The 21,087-nt window shown below is 36.3% G+C and overlaps 1 protein-coding gene across 1 annotated transcript in view; it reads right to left on the bottom strand.

Moving 5' to 3' along the window:
- Positions 1-3,069: 3,069 nt before the first annotated feature.
- LOC105221039 (homeobox protein caupolican) overlaps positions 3,070-21,087 on the bottom strand; it is a 28,774-nt gene continuing 10,756 nt past the window's right edge. The window contains exons 2-5 of the mRNA XM_011197686.3: positions 15,667-16,323; positions 12,200-12,315; positions 8,335-8,723; positions 3,070-6,644 (exon numbers count right to left, since the gene is read on the bottom strand). Of these exons, the coding sequence (XP_011195988.2) occupies positions 5,470-6,644; positions 8,335-8,723; positions 12,200-12,315; positions 15,667-16,323 (2,337 nt within the window). The 3' untranslated portion in view covers positions 3,070-5,469. The remainder of the gene's footprint in view (positions 6,645-8,334; positions 8,724-12,199; positions 12,316-15,666; positions 16,324-21,087) is intronic.

Below are 21,087 nucleotides of genomic sequence, written 5' to 3'. Positions count from 1 at the left end.
TTCCTGGTATTTTGGTGTGATTTTTGATTTTCGAGGGATTTCTTATGTTGCTCTTCTTTGAATTCGTATTTTTTGCTTTTCCTAATTAATAGCTGTGAGTCTTGTTGACTCCATACTAATTATAATAATTCAGATATGTAGTCACTTAATATGTGGAGATTTGTGGTTTGTTTGTGTAGTATGTTTTATATGGAAGAGAAAATATTTTAAGTTATAAACAAATGCGATGAAATCTGTTTCATGTAATTGTTGGAATACCAACTTTTTTTAAACATCAAGAACATACTTTTCCATAATTTGATTACTGAGAGAGTTTATATTCAAGGTTCTACATTCCGACTCTATTGTAATGAACACTGTTCACAAACAACTATATCTTTAAAAGCAGACATATCGCTGATAGACATATTTATTGAACCAGGGTAATTTGATGGCAATATTATTTAATTAATTCAATTTAACTAAATAGTAAATTATACATATATTGCAACACTTCCCAAAAATCTTTTCAACCGTAAACCGATATTTCAACCACAACCCTTTTAAAACAAATTTTATTTGATTTTAAATTAAATCTCTGTATTTAAATCAAATCTATAAAGAGATGAAAACCCTTCCAAAATATTTTTAACTGAAAGCCATCTTACTTTGGAACTGAAAACCATGAAGGAATTCGAAAAGCAATTACCCGCTTGAATAACAACAAAGCGGTGGGGATCGATGGATTACCGAGCTATTCAAATACAGCGGCGAAGTACTGATGAGGTGCATGCATCAGCTTCTTTGTAGAATGTGGCCGGAAGAAAGCATGCCCGACGATTGGAAGCTCAGTGTGCTCCGCCCAATCCATAAAAAGGGAGACCCCACAATCTGCGCCAATTACCGTCGCATAAGTCTCCTCAATATCGCTTACAAGGTCCTGTCGAGCGTATTGTGTGAGAGACTAAACCCCACCATACGAACGAACTGATTGGAGAATATCAGGGTGACTTTATAGCTGGAAAATCCAACATGGACCAGATATTCACCATGCGCCAAATCTTGGAAAAGACCCAAGAGAGAAGAGTCGATACTCACCTCTTTTTCATAGATTTTAAAGCTGCCTATATGCCGTGATGTCTGAATTTGGTATCCCTGCAAAACTAATAGAAAAGGAACAATATTCTATAAGAGTGTATAGTTACAGGCGTATAATGATGATATTGATATCTTGCGAAGCATCAACCGCGCCGTTTGTTCTGCTTTTTCCAGACTGGATAAGGAAGCGAAGCGTATGGTTCTAGTGGTGAATGAGAACAAGGCAAAATATCTCCTTTCATCAAACAAACAAACGTCTTGGCTCCCACGTCACTGTTGACAGCCATAACTTTAAAGTAGTAGATAGTTTCGTATATCTGGGAACAAGCGTCAACAACACGAACAACGTCAGCCTCGAAATCCAACGCAGAACCACTCTTCCCAACAGGTGCTACTTTGGACTGCATAGGCAATTGAAAAGTAAAGTTCTCGACGAACTAAAATCAAACTCTACAAGTCGCTTATCATTCCCGTCCTGCTTTATGGTGCAGAAGCGTGGACGATGTCAACATCAGATGAGACGACACTAGGAGTTTTCGAGAGAAAGGTTTTGCAGAAGATTTATGGTCCTCAGAACATTGGCAACGGCTAATACCGCAGACGAAGGAACGATGAGCTGTACGAGTTGTACAACGACATTGACATAGTTCAGCGAATAAAAAGGTCATGTTGTCCGAATGGACAAAAACACTCCAGCTCTGAAAGTGTTCCATGCAGTACCCGCTGGAGGAAGCCGCGGAAGAGGACGACCTCTACTCTGATGGAATGTGGAAAGTGACCTGCTTTCACTTGGTGTTTCCAGTTGGCCAGAAAGCAAGAAGAAAGCGTAAGCGTTGTCTACCCCAGTCAAGAAGAAGAAGTTTTCCTATTTTCCCATCTTCAGGTCTAAAGAGAATGGTTGTTAAAAAGAAATTGTCGAGACTGGTTGTTATTTTGAAGCAAAGGACCAATCGTATTTCAAAAATGTTATTGGATAGTTGGAAGTTATAATCAGCGTATCGTTTAATCAAGAACACGTACATTAAGTCAAAAATTTGATTACAAAGAAAAAATTGTGTTTTTTAACGATATGAACTTCTCAGCCCTTCAGATGAGTCTGTTTATTTATTACAAAATAAAAACAGTGAGAATATCGCCTCACCCAAACCTTTTTTTTTCATTTCCTAAAAAGATTTGCTTCCAACGCTGAAGTCATTATTCAGCAAAAATAAAAAAAAAAACAAATTTTAATTGTTTTATATGATTTCTTTATTTAAATTTGAATTATAGGTGTACTTAGAAATTAATTAGTTTTAATCAATTATGCGAATCAACAATAATTACATTTACGGTATAATTTTACGAGATACATATATTAGTTGTTTTTGTTGTTTTTCTTATCTTATGCTAAACTTATTTACATTCAATTGCAACCTAAGTTTTTAGGAATTTTGCGGTTTTCTTTACATTTCAATAGTAATATTTATCACAGATTTTAATTTTTACTTAATAATATTGCAGTTATGTATGTAAGTATGTATATATGTGTTATATACAAGAAACATATAATTATAATATACATGTACTTAATTCTATATTTATATAATTCTGAATTTTGACTTGCTTTTATATTTTTGTGTGTTTGTGTGTATTGCGCTTTAAATAATTTACCAAATTAATTAATTTACAATGTATATGTTTATTTATGTATTCGAAGTGATAATGTCTATAATTATTATTTTACTTGTTGTAGTTGTTATTGCTATTTGTTATTATTACACACAAGTTAAACAACAAATTAATTGGCAAGTGTCTTAATTAATAAATTTGCTTTTGTTGTATGCTGCAAATGTAGTACAGTTATGTGCACATATATACATATACAAGTATATTTATTGTTATAGATTTGTGTGTGTATATGCAGCCCGTGTGTTGTTATAATTATGGTTGCCGCAAAACAAAATTATGTGTCTATATGTACATTATGTACATATGTATGTAATATTCATGTGCATTTAGTTCAAAAGTTTTCATTTCTGTAAAATGTTTATTGCTGTTATTAAATAGGTTATGAGCAATAATTATTTCTTTTGTATTATTTTTTCAGTGCGAATAATGATGAAAATTGAATGTAAACGTGTTAATAATTTGCTATAATTTGTTTTTAGTTTTCATGTTTTTTCTATGATGCATACATAATTGGTACTTATGAACGGTTTTATTTACATAGAGTCTACATAGTGGGTGGTACGCAAACACATTTTTTTATATTTTTTCTGCTAAGTAGAAATTTATTTTAGTTTTTAATTGTTTTGAAAATATTTAGGAATTTATAGCCACTAAGGACACGTTCACTTAAAAAAGTTAAAAAAAAAAAAATTAAAAAAACACAGCAATAGGCAAATTTTTAAAAAATATTCAAAACGTGAAAGCTAAGATCGCAAAGTTTTTTTAATTTTTTTCAAAATAAAATATTATCAATATTTTCCAAAAAAAAAGAAAAAAATGTGTTTTTGCTTTAAGGGGCTATACCAGAGTAACCCATGAAAAATTAGGCGATTTTCGCGAATTCGTTTTTTTAAGAAAGTACTCAATTGAAATTTTCGAAATTTTTGGACATAATAAGTTTCAGCTATATTTTAAGATTTTTTTTAACAAAAATATTGAAAAATAACGCTGTTTTGGGAGGTACAAAAATAAAGTTCCCCAATTGCTAACATGATTGCGGTCGAATGAATGGCTGAAACAAAAAATTCAAAAAGGGTATTAAAGTTGAAGATATTAACTATAAAATGACCTACGATTTTTGAAAAATATTAAAAATGAAAAAAAAAATTCTGAAAAAATGTCGTTTTTTTATGTAAAAAAAAATTGTAGTTTTTTTTAATGACAAACTGACAATTTTCCACAAATCAAAAAGATCGTAGGTCATTGCATAGTAACTATATTCAAGAACATTCAGTTTAAATTTGAAGTCTATCGGCACATTTCTCGTTGAAATGTCGTTTCGAGAAAAAAGCGTTTAAAGTTTCGACTATGGCGGCTTATGCCTGCGAGCGGTCGCTCTTTAGAACGCTGCCAAGATACGACCTTACCGCTTTCACGGAATATTTTTGAGATTATTAACAATCGAATATGCAAAAATTAAAAAAAAAGTCCATTTTTTGAAAATGTCACAGTTAAGATCTTACTTTAAAAGTAAAAATTTTAAAATATATATCTAAATATAAAGAACAGCATTTAAATTTTGAAAAAGGTCACTTTTGTTCCTATATAATGCGAGTTCAGCTCATTAACTTTCGACAAATATAGGGTGATCCTACAAGTTTGAGTTTTAGCTCTGGTTAGTGGCCTATTAGGTTAACTTTTCAACTTCGATATTGTTCAAATACTAGAATTGAACATAAGTACCCAATCATGTTCTTTTCACTATTTTTATGTAATTCTTTTTATGCAATTATTTATATAAAAATCTTAAATTTTTATTAGGATAATATATTTTTTAAATTTTTGTTTTTAATATTACTTAGTTTTTTAAACCTGTTTGCGCACCACCCTATACTTTCGTCAATCTGCAAATTCATGCTTCATATGCTGTTTGCGCGTTTATTTTTAGCACTTTTTAATTGCCATTTTTTAATGTGCTTTTAATCTTAATTTATAAGCTTTACAAGCACTTTTATCAAGGTTTAATTGTTATTTTTACAACACCTTCGCGCTTGTTACACTGATAGTGTTATGCTTACAGCTGCGTTTTGCTACCACAACTGCTGGCTGCTACTGTGCCAGGAGTCGTTAACCCGCTGCGGGTATGACGAATGCGCTGTGCGTATACCTAAACTCGCGATTATTGTTGCTGTTTAATAAAGCACTATTAATTGTACAATAACAAGAGCAACAACAAGCGACCACCCTCTTCATATTTATCATGTATCTGCAGCAGCGAGTTCGTGCCTTGAGTCTTTAGTTATTATTTTAACTGTTTTCTTTTACTTATAGTGTTATTTTTCGTTTTTTTTTTTGTTTCACTGCGCGCACGCGCGTGTGTTATTACGCAGCCGGCATGCGACCTTTTTAACACGCTCGCTCGCAAAATGCAATAAACACTTTTTATTGCCGCTTACTCAAATTACGTTTTTATTGCAAAATAATTAGCGCGTTTAAATTGTGACGGCTGACACTACGGCGATCAGCGATATTTTTGTTGTTGTACAAGAAAAACTAATTTAAAAAACTAGCGTCACTTACTTCCGCTGTCCGAATGTACGGCGCTTTTTGCTACGAGAATTTCAATTCGTTCATATATATTTTTTATTTATTGCCTGTTTTTGTTGTTGCACATGGTCCCACGGATGACAGGAGTTGCGTGAACTAATTACTGTTATCATTTAATTCAGCTCAACCCGTCCCCACTCAGCCCTCAGCACGTGCCGCTGCCAACGCATAGTTGATACCAACACTGGAGCCCAGCACCGCACCGTACGCCGCTTGCTGCCCCGCAACACCGTTGAAACACATGCCCGCCGCGCTGCTCGTGGGCGTCGCCATGAGGCCGCTGCGCGCCAACTGATTCAACACAATACCACTACCGTTGCTCGCCAGCTTCATATTGGGTGGCGTTTGCGGCGGCGTATCCGGCTGTATTTCGTTGAAACCCAAACGTTGTTGCTGCTGTTGTTGCTGCTGCAGCTGGTGGTACTGTTGTGCTGTTAGCAGTGGTGGCCCCTGTGTCATTGAAGGTGGCGTGGAGGCACTACTGTTGCTGCTGCCACTGCCAATACTGCCGTTGAGGTTGTTGTTGTTGCCGCTGCTGCCATTGTGGCTGCTGCTGCTGCTGATACTGCTGGAGCTGAGATTGAGAAATTGTGCGCTGCTGTTGTTGTTGTTGCTGCTGGCGCCAGTTGCCGCGTACGCCGTAGGTATGCGCGAATAAGGCAATGCGCCGACGTAACCGTTCATCATACTCAGCGATGTCGAATTGTTGCTGTTGCTGCTGTTGTTGTTGTGCGCTGGCTGTGTGTTGCTGCTGCTGCTGTGTGGATTGAGTTGACTGAGCTGCTGCAAATGCGTCGGCATTTGTTGGTAGTACTGTGAGCGATTCTGCAACAGTGATTGTTGATGTTGTTGTTGTTGCTGTAAGTGCTGTTGCTGCTGCTGCTGATAGGTTGCCATTTGTATAGGTGGTTGCAATGTGGCCAGCGTCGGCGGCGGCGGAGGTGGCGGTGTCTTGCAAGCGACCGTGTCGGCCAAACTCCAGATCTTGGGCTTGCTCGCTGGGAGCGGTATACCACAGTCCGCCGCACGCAGCAGGTTTTTTGACGCGTTATACTCATCCGCTGCGCTAATATGGCTTGATGTGCCATAAGTCATGCTAACTGCATGCTGTTGCTGCTGCTGCTGTTGTTGGTAGTAAGCTGATGTTTGTTGTTGTTGGTATGGATGATAGCTCGGATGCTGTCCATATGGAGAGTTGTAGACGCCACTCATATTGCGTAGAGTGGGTATATCGCCGAATTTCGGTTCATCCATTGTGCAACCATCCATTTTGTCTTCCTTCCCCAGTAATTCCGATTTCACAACGGGGTCATCTGCAAAAGAGGTTAGGAGAGAAATATTCAAATTAATTTAATTTCAATTTGTTTGCGAATTGAGTGTGGAAATCGCTACTAACTCGCACACAATCACACCACAATAGTTCGCAACAGTTAAGGTACAACTACAACAATAACAAAAGCGACAGCAACCCTCCGTATAGAGCGAAAAAAGTAGCTAACCCTGCTTTGTGCAACCATTTCCGTGGGCGTTGAAGCGCTCAGCCCACGCATTGCCACAGCTTTCAACTACAAAATATTTCATCTTCCGCTGCTTTGTGTCCACCCCTTCACCCCATCCATGCGGCAATTTAACAATTCACTTATATTTACTTTGCTTGTTGTTGTCTGTCTTGTCTTGAAGTTAACTTAATTTGGTAAAAGTCGCAGAATTCACCGAGGCCACTTAAAGGCGTTGTTGCACACAGCCCACTGTGCAGCCCTTAAGTCAATGGCAGCCATATGCCAGCCATTTCCGGCCGCCGTCGACCAGCCGACGGCTCAGTTGTATAATAGTCAATGTCATAGATAAAGTTAACAACAACAACAACATAGGTATGTGTGTAAGCATGGAAAACAATAACAACACTCCAGTGGCAGTTAGTGCGAGTAAGAACAAGTAGAAAAGGGCAATAGTGGGGATGTGAAATGTCGCGCCACATAAATATCACTTAAAGTGAAGGAGCCGCCTGCCAAATGGCCCAACCCCATTGCTGACAATGCTGCCAATGCTTGAGCTCGTAAACGCTTTGTTGCGCTTTGCTGGAGCAAGCAGTGATTTTGGCAAGTGAAACTTGTGAGGGTTTCGTTGCATTGTTTCCCTTATAAGGGTGGCACGAAAATGTTTGAAAATTAATATTAAAATAGGAATACTTATGTCGAGGCTTTTTCTCATAACCTAACTATTGTCGATATGAAGATAGCTTAGTTAATTATTTAGAAAAAAAGGATTCAAAAAGGATTGTAATAAATTAAGTAGTTTTAACATTTAAAAGCTTTACTCAAGTATCTCCCCAACGATCTTTGAGCTTTATAGTTGGCTTCCACAAACCGCGTTTAACACAAGCCTTAGATTTTGTTTCTTGGGAACGAGTTTCAGACATTAATAAAAGGAACTACCGTCAGTTCCTCCACTACTAACACCAACACTTTTTTGACGATTCTGACTGGTCACTGGTGAAGAGACAAGGAACCCGTGTGCTTTTAAATCTGAAACTACTGCCTTGAAACTTTAGGGGCTTCTGGAAACACTCTTTGGACTGTTTGAGAGTTCTTTAATCTCCAATACTTTTTGCACCACCCTCAATTTAAGTGAAATAAAGGCCAGCAACCCTCACTCGACGGACCAAAAGGAGTGCGGTCATCACTTTATGCTGCTTAAGTACTTAGTGTAAGGAAACGACCTTAAGAAACAGAGTGTAAGCATAAGCGATGCCAAAGTGGAAATCAACGGATGAGTGTTTTCTCAAACAAGCAATAACAATAACAAAATAGCGTGTCTGAAGTTGACATAGGGCAGTGAGCCAATTAAAAGGAAACTCTAATTTACAATTGTTAAAGGCTTGAATTAAGTTAAGTTAACTGTTCAAGATTACAGGATACTACTAATCAACAAAAACTCGCTTTTTTATAAGTAACTGCTTTCGAATAGTAAATATTTAAAAATGTATGTAGTTCTCCAACTCACCTTTTCGCAAGTCACTGCCACTCATTGCGGCACCGCCGTAAACGCCCCCAACGACGTCTGCAGCACCAGCAGCACCGCTGCTCAGCTTATCAACCTCATCAGCATCTTTTTCCTTCTCATCGTCCGACAGCATTGCTTCATCATCATCATCGGTTTTATTCTTTGGTTCCCAAGTCATTTTATTCTCCTTCTTAAGACGACGGCGCGCGTTCGCGAACCAAGTGGAGACCTGTGTCAGCGTCATCTTCGTAATGATGGCTAACATAATCTTCTCACCTTTGGTAGGGTAGGGATTCTTCTTGTGCTCACTAAGCCAAGCTTTCAGCGTAGCTGTGGACTCACGTGTGGCATTCTTGCGACGTGCCGCCAAGTCATAACTGGAGCCGTAACTGAAAAAAGTAAATTAATAAACAGTTAGTATGTGTAATTGGCAAATTTATTTGATTTATTACATTAGAAACGAAAAATTAAGCTTAACAAGATTACAATCAGTTTAATGTTTTCCTGCACTAAGCTTCAACGCCTTCAAAGTGGTTTTCCAAACTCTAGTATTAATTCGCTAATTTGTAACGGTCAATTATTGCAAGTTGAAATATATATATAAATCATACAAGTTTATATGTAAATAAAGGCTCGAATGATTTACTCGTGTCGAGTGGCGGCAATTAAGTGTCGGCTGCACCTCAAAGCGCTATCGAGTATGCAATTTGTAAATATTGCCAAAGCGTCAACCGCACAACCGAGCAACAACAACAACAACCAGCTAACAATCGCCACGATAACGTCAACAGTGTAATCAACGCTCTACTAAACAAGCTCACAAACACACTTAGCAAACTTAGAAATTTAGAAGAAAAACAAAAACAAAAAACAACAACAACAATATGAGCAACTAATTGTCAGTTGGAATGTTGATTGAGCCGGTAATACTGTCATTGCAGTCATAGCCTTCAGCACCGTCTCAATCACCAGCACCACCTTCACCACCATTCCGGACTTCGTACGAGCTTCGTCCGCTCGCCTCAGCTTTTGGTTGAGTAACTTTGTTATCTGCACCGGAGGAGACACTTTGGTACAGTAATTGATTTGACTTGAATATGGTTTCGGAATGGAATTGCAGTTTAGCTTAGCTAATCAACGTTGATATGTATAAGTGTTATTGGCGGTATTTATCTAAGCGCTTTGATGCCATATCTGTAAGTCTGTAAGTGCTTTTAATCCATAAGCATTCATTAACGCAATCACTGATACACTAAGAATGAGCAAAATGAAGTTATTGCCATTATTGGGCTTATAAGAAATATAGTTTATCGGTTCTTTTGTGTCTATTCTCTTATTATCTTTACGAATAGTACGCGGATCATTGATGTTAGCAAACATTTGTCGTGTTTATTGAACGATAGTTGAATATATAGATAGTAGTAGTTTGATGAGATCAATAGATTGTGTGATCACTTAAGGACTTTATGACACTTAAGGACTTTATACTAACAGGGTACCACGTTTATAGCTATCAAAGAGACACACTTTGTTTGCTTTACAAGGGGGAAGATTGCAATCCATATTTTATTTTTATTTCATTAATAATTATAAAATTTAAATTCGTTTTTTAATCAAAAATAAAGAAATATCTGCGTTCTCTAACAAATATTTGTCGCCATGTTCTAAGCTCAAACTACGTAATGGATAACTTTGGGTGATTTTTAGGCAAAAATTAATAGGATTCCTATATATTACGGCTTATACTTTTATCTCGAATGACTTTTGTTTGTCTCAAATTATACCACCTAGGAACTTTCGATATGCAATCTTGAGTTATGACTTTCTTTCTCTCTATAACTTTTTATGAGTCAGACATCGCATACTGGACATATTGCGATACTACTGAATTATATATTTAATCCTTTTATGAACTGAATAATAAATACGTCTCTCAAACTCAATACCGCACTCAGATTCATCCACTCAGTAGAAAGCGCCAACTGTTTTCGGCATATGATTTTGTGATCCTTTATTTTTTTCATGAAGTCCTCAAAAGTCCAACAGTTTTGTTGAAGAAATTAAATATCTTTGTTATTCATATGAACAATATTAAGGAGAATTTACCAGAAATTCAGAGATCAATAAACTTTTCAAATGTGAACTCTTCATTATTTAAAATATTAATGGTTACAATTTTTCTTTGACCGTTTTACCACGACAGTTGTGTCTAAGTAATTGCACCCTGATTTTTATTCCGCTGTCAACTCCTCTATATTCCTCACAGCTTGTGCGGAATGTTTATTGTGGCTACAATAACAACAATAACCAATAATCACGTTATATTGATTTTAAACAGTTTGATCGCTTTTTAAATTCACTTTTTGGTTCCCAAATATAAATAGTGCTTTTATTGTATCGAAGTATGCGATACTCACTTTGTATTATATATTAAATTTTTGTTAAAATACGAAAGGTTGGTGATACAATGCTTTAAAAGTTTTCAACAATCAAATAATAGCTTTAATAATGCTTTTTTAATGATAATTTCATAAAAATTTTAGAAAATTCTTTTGTGAGTTTCAATACTTAGAACATAGAGAACATTTCTACGAAATAAATAATTTGAATTTAAATAAATAAATAAAATCTGTAGACTTAAGCATTGCAAAAGTTAATTCTATTGGATTTGTTTTCCACAGTTAAATAGAAGTTTTCCAATACAAATCTTTTAAATCTTTAAACCAATTATTTAATTTTAAAACCACTAAACGCAAAATGCGGAAAAACTTTCCAAATCGCACGAACTTTAGCGGCTTTAGCGTGAAAATTAACAGTGAAAATCCTTGAAAGTGACAGCTGGCCATATAAAAGCTTTTCAACCACGGCTGAACGCACAACGAATTTAAATCTTTCGATAATTTTAAGTGGCCCATTCGAAAAACAAAAACAATCACGACAAACACAAATAACCAATAACTAAACGCGTGAAATAAAAAAAGAAGAACTGTAATAGCCAGTACGGAAAATGAAAACATATTGCTGATACCAACGAAAGGAGCTGAAATGGTCGGATGTGGGCGACAGGATATTGAAGCAGCGAAATAGACAGACACTTGTTGAATGCCGCAGACAACGAGTGTACGCGAGGGATTTAGTTGGGTTCATAGATAAAGTTGCTCTTATTGTTGTTGCTATGTTATTGTGCGCGTGTTCTTCTCCATTTTTTGTGGCACACAACCGCAGACAAGCTCGTTGCACTCGCTCACAGTGGACGCAGCAGTCGACTGAGGCTTGCGGGCAAATAGAAAATCTCTAGCGGCGAATTCGGTTGAGTTGTCTCCCTTCTTTTTGTTAAAATAGAAATTCATTCACTTCCACATGATATCAATATTTAAGTGTTTCCCACACACTGCTGGCGAGTTTATTTTAAATTGAATATAAAGAAACAAATCTCTACAACAATTTAATATTTAATTCGAGTATTAAATTGAACAACAAAAGTCGGTAATCTCTCTTTCATTTAACGCCTGACCGCGTATACCCAAACAAAAACCGAGAATACTGTTTTGGCAGTAAGTAAGTAATAAATCAAGTTCATGGCGTGTCCCACTTGCCACAACCGTTAGCTGACACACGCCACAACCGCAGCGAGGTCATGAGAAGAAAGTCGCTTGCTCACTGATAAGCCACTTATGAGCATAAATACTATGCAACATATTGTCAACACCTCATAAGTCATCGCGTTTACGTTCAAGTGCCTAAGATTTATGTCTTATTTCGGTTGTTGTACTTATATATTGTATATTTATAAATAAGTAATACGCTGATAATATTTCAGTTTTTTGTAACTTATAATTAGAGATAAATGCTGCTGATTACTTACCCATAAGCGGCAATCGGATCGTATGAATAATAGCCAGTTGTAGGCTGTAGACTAGCTGACGTCCAAGCAGACATGTCAGAGCCAGCGTTGCCCTCTTTAAGTGCGTATGGGTTGCTCTGTAAGAAAAAGAATTAGATTATTGTACAATATAGAAATTTATTATATATAAAATATCACTTTAAATATTGTTATTATTATTATTATTTTCGAAAAACATGAAGTGCAAAGGAATATTTTCAATGTTTAGTATTAGAAAACTGACAACTCTTTAATTGCTTTAGAAAGTTAAATGAAATATTTTTCGAAATTTCTGTTCTCACAAAAATCCTCTTTTTTTCTTTTCTATGTTACTATTCAAAACTTTAACTTAAAGGATTTTTTGATAATTAACTACTTAGAATGTTTCTTTATATAGGTTGGGATTCTCTTAAATTTGTATGCTCGGTGAACTAATGTTCTTGTCAGTACGAAGTGCTATTGACAGTCATATGTAGAACCATTATTTAAATAGAACAATTAATAAACAATTAATAGTTGTCAGGATACTTTTTTCTGTTGGCTGCTAATAAAATTTTCTTAATTTGACAATCCAAAAATTCCTAGCTGAGTAATTAAGTAATTTAGCACCTCATTGCTCTCAATTTATCATAGATGTAGCAATTAACTAATTGCTCAATTAGTACTCAAATATAGAATTGATATAAAATTGATTCAACTCTGTGGAATATCTTAAGTGAGTGGGAAAAATAAACTAATTGGGATCCAGTTAGTGTTTAATGAACAACAAATTGATGTAAGAGTGCAACCAAGTTAAGCGTGACGAAGGACCGGAAAATTTGTGTTTTTAGTAGTTTAAAGAAATATTATCAAAATAAATAATATAAAATCAATGTTACAAGAAGTAATACACACTGTCATCACAAGCCAAATGAGAAACCAAAACACTTTTTTATATATTAATTGACTCAGTTAATTGACACAATTTAACATATTGTTAGAAGTGTTTGCCGAGAAGAAGTGTACAGACCGAAGATATTGTGGAAATAGGACTAGGAATTAGGATTACCTAAGGAACAAGAATACATGTAAAATATTCTTACAACGCCATAAGAGTTAAATAACTGATTTACTAAATAATTGTATATATATGTAAAAACACTTCGAAAAACACACATTATAGAATTGTTCTATTAAAAAAGTTCAGATGAACGGTATTTCAATTGAGTTTCAGTTAATACGCTTCATATCCTACTTGTATTTTATTTTTAGAATCCCACATTTAATGAATTCGATTAGTTTTTCAAAACCAATCAATACACACAAAAGCGCACTACTACGATTGTAAAAAAAAAACTTAAAACGAACAAATCAAATAATAAAATGCAAAAATATAGTCGAATAGAATTGTATAATAACAATTTGAGAGCAGCAAAATAATAATATTTTCTATACTGACTAAAAGTGACAAAGGCTTATAATTAAATACTAAATAAAACCGAATAAAAGTAAATTCACAATGACAGTGCTGTGACAAGTGAGCCAACAACAAAAAAGCAAATATGGACGTCAAAGCGATCCCACACGATGATGGCGGCGGCAAAACTCAATGAACGAGTAAATGAATGAATTTATTTATACAAGCAATATTGCTAAACGAAAAAAAACAACAACAATAATTGCAAAAAACAAAACCGAAATTCAACAAAGTTCAAATCGGCAAAAAGGGAAATGGACGACTGCTGCAGCGTTAATACGTAGATATGATATTTGTATATATGTTTGAATATGTGTTTGTGTGCCTGCTCAAAATAAAGGTGTCTCACCGGCAAGGCAATACATTGCTGCAATTCCTGTTGTTGTCATGTTTTAGTTTAGTTAACATAAATGCAAGTGTAAAACACGAGCAACAACCATTGTTAAAACAACAACAATTACAACCACATAAATGCGAACAGACACATTTATAATGGTAATAATAACAAATGCAATGGCACACAAGTAAAACAACCACAAATGTAGAGGTATATATTTACTATATGCGGAGACATTTATATACTTCTATATTTATTTAAAAATCAACAAAATAGCGTGATGTTAAAACGGAAGAGCCTACATACATATATATTCATTTATAAACAAATGTATGCACCTGTCTTTGTATAACAGAGTGTATGTAGTTTGTATCTAGTTGTCTCCTTTATATATAGTAAATAGCAAAATCTTGGAAACTTTAAATAATTTAAAAAGTTTTGAAATTTTTTATCATAAAATTTAATAAGTATGATCAGCTGACAAAAAACGGAAAATATACAAGTAATATATTTTTCAATTTTTGACGATATTTATCTGTAGCTTACTTCTGGAGCCAATTTATTATTAATAAATTATATGTACTACCATAAAACTATCTCTCTCAGAAGAATTCTTATTGTACGGTTGAAATAATTGAACTCAAGTAAATCTCAGAGCATTCATGAGCTGAAGTCAAATATTTTCACCAAAAATATTCAAAAAATCGGGTAGGTAGGTAAGATTTATTTTTTAAGTTAGAGTCAATGGACTACTTTAAGTTTTCTTAGTGGACTTATCTCCTGTAAAAACTCGTTTTTTACGTCATAACAAATTCGTAAAGTGAGCGGTTAAATGACATTGTGATCTCAATGTAGATTTATTCTATGATCTTTCCTATATCGTGATCAAGAAGTAAAACTTCATATAATACCCAGGGTATATATATGTATATTTACCTCTCTAAAAGTGCTATTTGCTGATTTTATGAGTGTAAGAAACTCTAAGAGGCGAAGACCGAACCAATTTTACTATCGAATTTTTGTGTCAACAATTTTCGTTCTAGAAATTCTGTTTTACATTTCACTTTTCTCTAGCGCTATGACAAATCATTACCTTCACTCTCCACTAAGATGAATCAATATAGATAACAATTGATTGGAACTTGGATGGGCAACTACTTGTGATACAGATTAAGAAGTATTAAATCAGTCCATATCACAAATTCTACTAGAATATGTATGTATACGATACAACAACAGCAAACTATATGTACGTATCAAAACCGCCAATATGCATATCAGTTATTCCGCCTAACTCTGACACTATAAATTTAGTGTAGCGCACAATAATGTAATCGCTTTCAAAAGGTACGATAATTTCCAGAACCATATAATCCGCACTTCAATGTCAAAGAGCTCAATTCAATTATCTTGTCAGTACTGACGCGGCTGCAAGCAGTGACGGGGCACGCGCATACCAAATACTGCCCGCTGACCGCTGCCTATTTGCATAACGAAGGGATCGTGCTTTCAACGTTTCACTTGGCATGCCACAAGCCACAAAAGCGAACAAATGATAATCCAATTAAACGTTAACGATTTATATAACACACACACACACGCACGCACGCATTTACAACGTATAATACCGTAATAAAAAAGCCAACAACTACTTACCAGAGGCGAATAGAACGCCGAACTATCCACGCCAATGCTGGGATAGGGATTTTGGTCGCTTGATGGATAGGGCGTGCCATAAACACCAACACCGACACCGGCTGACGCACCAGCGCCAGGCATGCGTGTGTAGCTGGAGAGCGCCAAGCGTGCCGAATCGTATTGGCACGAGCAGACCGTCTGGCCGGAGACGGGATCTGTTATGATGGGGCGGCCATTCTCACAGCAGGGCGTAGTGCCGTCATTGATAGCGGACGCATTGGCGGCGGCGGCGGCGCCTACACCATCAATACCCATGCCGACATCACCCTCGCCACCACCGCTGACATCTGCATTTAGGCTCAAACTCAAGCCGATTGCATTGGCGGTGCTGCTATGCAGTATGCTGAGGCCGACTGAGTTGGCGCTGCTGTTGTTGTTATTTGTATTTGTATTATTTGATGTTTGCGAAATTGCACCTGGACTAAGCGGTCCAGTGGTTGTGACACCGCCAGTTGTGGTCGCCGACGATCCGCCAGATGGGCTGAGCGATGCATCATTGCCGCCAGAGAGTGGTGACGGTGCGCTGCCGCCACCGACGAGGCCGATGCTGTTCGTTGTCATGCCATTGGAAATGGCAGCGGCTGCGGCTGCTGACTGTGCAACACCGTTGAGTAACTGCAAATAGGAAGTAAAGTGAGTAAGTTGTTTGCAATTTTTTCGAAATTAAAAACTAAATGGAGCATAAAGCAGTAAGAGTATTGGAGAAAATGTGTTGCAAGCAGGTGATTTGTATAATGCCTATGCGAAGCAATAGAGCGCAGTAAAAATAACCGTTAGTAGCGGCGATCAAAAATAACACATACCCCAGGTATGCCTAAAAGAAGCACGCACTTCGGTAAAAATAAACAACAACAAATACGTGCCACATCATTGCTGCCGCGTTGCGGTCAACTCAAGGCAGCCAAGCAGATTAAGACGATAACTCCAAATGTCAAAATATTTTATTGGCTCGGCGCAATTTGCGATCCGTTCCATCTATTTTCACTTCATTAATTTTCAATTTATCACAGTCAGATTTCAGATACGCCAGCAAGCAACGGACAGACGGACGGACAGTGCGATCAAGGAAGCTAGCAGCAGACACATTGAACTACAACAAACAAACAAAAAACAAAACAACAAAGTACCTCATCGGCTAGCGATGTAGGGTCGTGGACGAGCGAAGTCGGAGGAGCAGCAGTCGATACAACAACAATAACTACAGTTGCCAGTTGAAAACAAATAATGGGGCTTGGCTACAGAAGAAAATAAAATTTGACTCGCTTGTTGAAGCGCGGCGTGCAACGGTAACGGTGCAACAATCTATGAAATAAAAGAACGCTAATATGAAATTGACAGTGAGAAAACCCCACAAAAGTGGATAAGAAAGCAAAACAGCACCGCAAAACGTTTGGGGCACGATCGCGCACACAAACACACATGCAAATAGCAAAAACAAAAAAATAAGAAACAAATAAACAATGTCGTAGTGACTGGTGGCGCATGCGCGCAGGTATGCCGCGGCTGCCCGCACTCGATAACCGCAACGAATCGCAATGTGGCCGCGAAGAACTCAACGCAGCTAAAAAGCATTGAAATAAAAGACAACAACAACACTAAATTACACCAAGCACAATAAAGACAAAGAGTTGAGAAAATAAATTGAAAATAAAAATCAACGAAATTCAAATAACGCTCGTTGCGGTGCGATCGGCTGCTCCCCTACATTTCGTTTGCCCCCGCTGTCCACCGCACTGTCACTTCACCGATTCATTAGCTGTGGCTGTCACATTTTATTAGCCAGCATTTTGATGTCCTCCACAAAGCGTAAAAGAGCAACCAACCTCAAGGAACGTGTAGAAAAAGAACGAAAGAAGACATAAAGTACATAGAAATTGTAGCAACAGCAGACGGGATTAAGCTACAAACTAAGCGGCCTACAAATTTGGCTGCCAGCAAATAAAGGTTTCATAAACAAAATTGGAGAACGAAAAAACGAGGCCAAGATCAAAACTCAACTGGACAAAAGCTACGGAGTGGTGGTGCCACATGTATTAAGTAAAAAATAATTGTTTAGTAGAAAGAATACAACAAAAAGACAACAAAAATGTCGAGCAAGTCTTGCGGCTAGCGACTGACACGAAAACCGTGGACGCGTCACTGGCGGCAACAAACAGTGAACTCGCCGTTTTTATACCAAAAAATTACTTTAACCTCTCTTTATTTAATCTTTTTTCGAAAGAAACTACCTTGAGAGCATGTGTCAGTGTCTTCCTTTTTTTGTGAACTGCTTGCCATGCATCTTGCAGACGAGACAGCAACGATCCCACAGCAGAAGCGCTGGCCACATTTTATCAGATGCTAAAGACTCGCTACCAAGTAGAGACATTCAAAGTGAAAATAAGGTACGACTAGGATTGGCTAAATGGCAGCTGATAGTTGATGACAAATTTCGTACGCCATTTGGAATGTGGCAGCATTGAGTGGTCGCAACCATTAAGCGGTGGCGCAGACAACGACGAATGTCAAGAGGCGCTCTGGCAACAACGGGTCAGCCATGCAAATGAACGCAACGGAAGGCAGATATACATATGTTTGTGTGTTTGTATATATGTATATAGACTCAGTCACTAGCTTAGTCATTATACCCACAACAAACTGGAGTCTGCAATAAAATCAACTTAAAGCTTTGCAGAAATGAAATTTTATTTTATTTGTATACAAAAGCCCAACTGTCTTCCGTTGTTGTTCCACTCACGCTCGGTTAATGTGTTCGCAACGCGCGATCACTGCCAACTGATTGCGAATTATTGTTTTATATGTGAAATGTGGCAAAATATGCAAATTGCCCCATGACAAGTGTTGCTATTTATTTAAGCACTGCGTAAGTCCGTCCGTCTGTCTGTCCTGCGTCTCTTTGTTTCATTCATCTGATTGTCAGTTTTGTGTTGTTATTGTTATTTAACTGTATAATTTTCACGCATTAAGTGGGCATATCAAATTTCCTTATGATTGGTGGCACAGATTGTGAATACATTAAAAAAAAACTTATATTATGTATATATTGTGTGTAAACAGAGACAAGAGCATAAGCTAAAGCCCTTTTATTTTTCTTTTATTTTTTGTGTTTTATAGACTCTAAAGCCCAGAGGGGGTAAACTTCGTAAATTTGTTAAGAATTAATTTCAATTCAATTCAATTCAATTTATTTCACTTCAACTTATAATATATATATTTACAGTGACTTATAATAATAAATGTTAAGAGTAAAGGCGATATTACCTTTTCTGCTTAGAAAATAATTTACTTTGGGATATGAAATGTGATTATTAATAACTTAATTTTTAATTTTTAGTAGGGAAAAATTTACAGAAAAACCCTTGAATAATAATGGCTTAATTTACTTACGTCTAACTTATTTCTAACTTAAAACTTAATTAAGAATTAATATACGGAACTTTTTTTCGTCCGTTGTGAAATTACGCTAACACTGATAAGTTCAAGTCTTCGAACTTTTCGACATAATTGTTATGTTTGAATGGTCTTTTGTTTCGGAATAGGCCTTAGTCTCTGTTATGTTCTCAACGATCATTCTTGGGATCTGAAAATAGCATAAAGTTACTAAAGGTCTTATCCGGAGCCAGTTTACACAAAAATCCATTTATAGAGAAACTTCTCCTAACGGGCACCGCCCTTAAGCGGATATTTTTTCATACACCAAGTTAAATTTTTAGAACAAATGACCCTCTCATAGGACACGATGAGTGTTCCTCCAAGAGAGGTTTCACTGTACCTATATACAGTTGTATTGGTACTTTATGTAAGATTTCAATATACATAAATTGACCCCCAAAATGCCTAAAACTTAAGAGTCATATTTTTGGACGAAAGCTGAAATGTAATCGAACAACAGTATAATGTTTATTCAGTGCGATATAGTTGGTTATATTAATTGTACTTTGCCAGACTTGTCATGTCTTATAATTCTAATAGAATTCCTCCATTATTTTCGATATCAATTTTTAAAAACTCCCTTAGATGCTCTAAAAAAGGCATTTAGTATAGAATATAATAGATGATTGAGGTGATCTGGAGATTTGGATTTATCCTCCCCTTCATAGAACCACATCCAATAGTAGTACTTAGAAATTCATTCCAAAACTTATACTTGGTCCAGAGAGACCATACATTAACTCCTCGATCCGAGACTTTTATTCCCTTTTCTGCTTAGTGTTAATAATCAAATAGTAGTGCGGAGTAATCTGATGCAATTATTGCCATCAAATATACTTTAAGTCTTTAGTGGTCTATATATATTGCCATCATTATCATAAATTTGCATCTTAAAAGCATTTTCTTCCCTTCGAAACTCTTTCAGTTATCAGCCTAAATACCGCTAGATCCTTAGACAACATACATACTTTCTTCAAAAGTATAACAAGAATTGAAATTATCTAAAATTATTGTAGACCCTGACTGCTCCTTTAAGAATCACTAACCTAAAATATTTGTTTTATAACTATTTAGCGAATGTTTTGAAATATGAAAACTCGATCCTCCTATTTATTATATAGTAATAAATACTTTAATATACACCAGCCACACTATATCCTTAATGTCCTTTTTACTATATCATCTCAAACTCTCTCTCATATCTTTTCATAATTTTCAACTAACGCACACCAACATATTATTAGTGCAGAAATTGCAAATTAGCAACATGATAAGCAAACGGTACGCTAAACAAACATTAAGCGCAATAACCATAATCATCTGGTAGCAGCAAATCTGCATGCAATTGCAGGCAATGAACGAACGCCCAACAAAAAAGCACAACACACATAAGCGCTCGTAATCTGCATATGCGAACGTGCAATATAGACAACATTGGCAGCAAAAGAAATTGCGCGACGAAATTGCCTGAAGGCGCAGCTACTGCGCAACACAACGTGCAACACACGCACACATACAAACATTAATGTGGCATGTAAAGGCTCGACGAACACAATGCGTTATTTACGTTTATGACCAAACACAATTGAGAAGTTGAAAATTAAAAAAAATCAAAAAAGCCTGTGGCATGGTGAGCGGGTGGCTTAATGCCAATAAGGACGCCAGGCTAGCATAGCATAACATGCAAGATCTATAATAATGGTAATTTGGCGCTATGTCGAAACTGCACCTCAACACCTTCAGATGACTCCATCCAATCGAACGAAATGGACACTCAATTGGACGACCACTATCTAATCACATTCATAATTCGCAGTTATTGGAGGCCATTAAGCGCAGGCGCACACACACGCTGGCCAGATTAAGGCACAAACGGCGCAAATTACAGACGAAAACGTTCTCGCATAATAAAAACATTTTCATGAATGAAATCTAATGAATTCTGAA

The sequence above is a fragment of the Zeugodacus cucurbitae genome, chromosome 4, assembly GCF_028554725.1.
Source record: "Zeugodacus cucurbitae isolate PBARC_wt_2022May chromosome 4, idZeuCucr1.2, whole genome shotgun sequence".
In the NCBI taxonomy this organism is placed as follows: domain Eukaryota; kingdom Metazoa; phylum Arthropoda; class Insecta; order Diptera; family Tephritidae; genus Zeugodacus; species Zeugodacus cucurbitae.
This window is presented reverse-complemented; position numbering and strand designations above follow the sequence as displayed.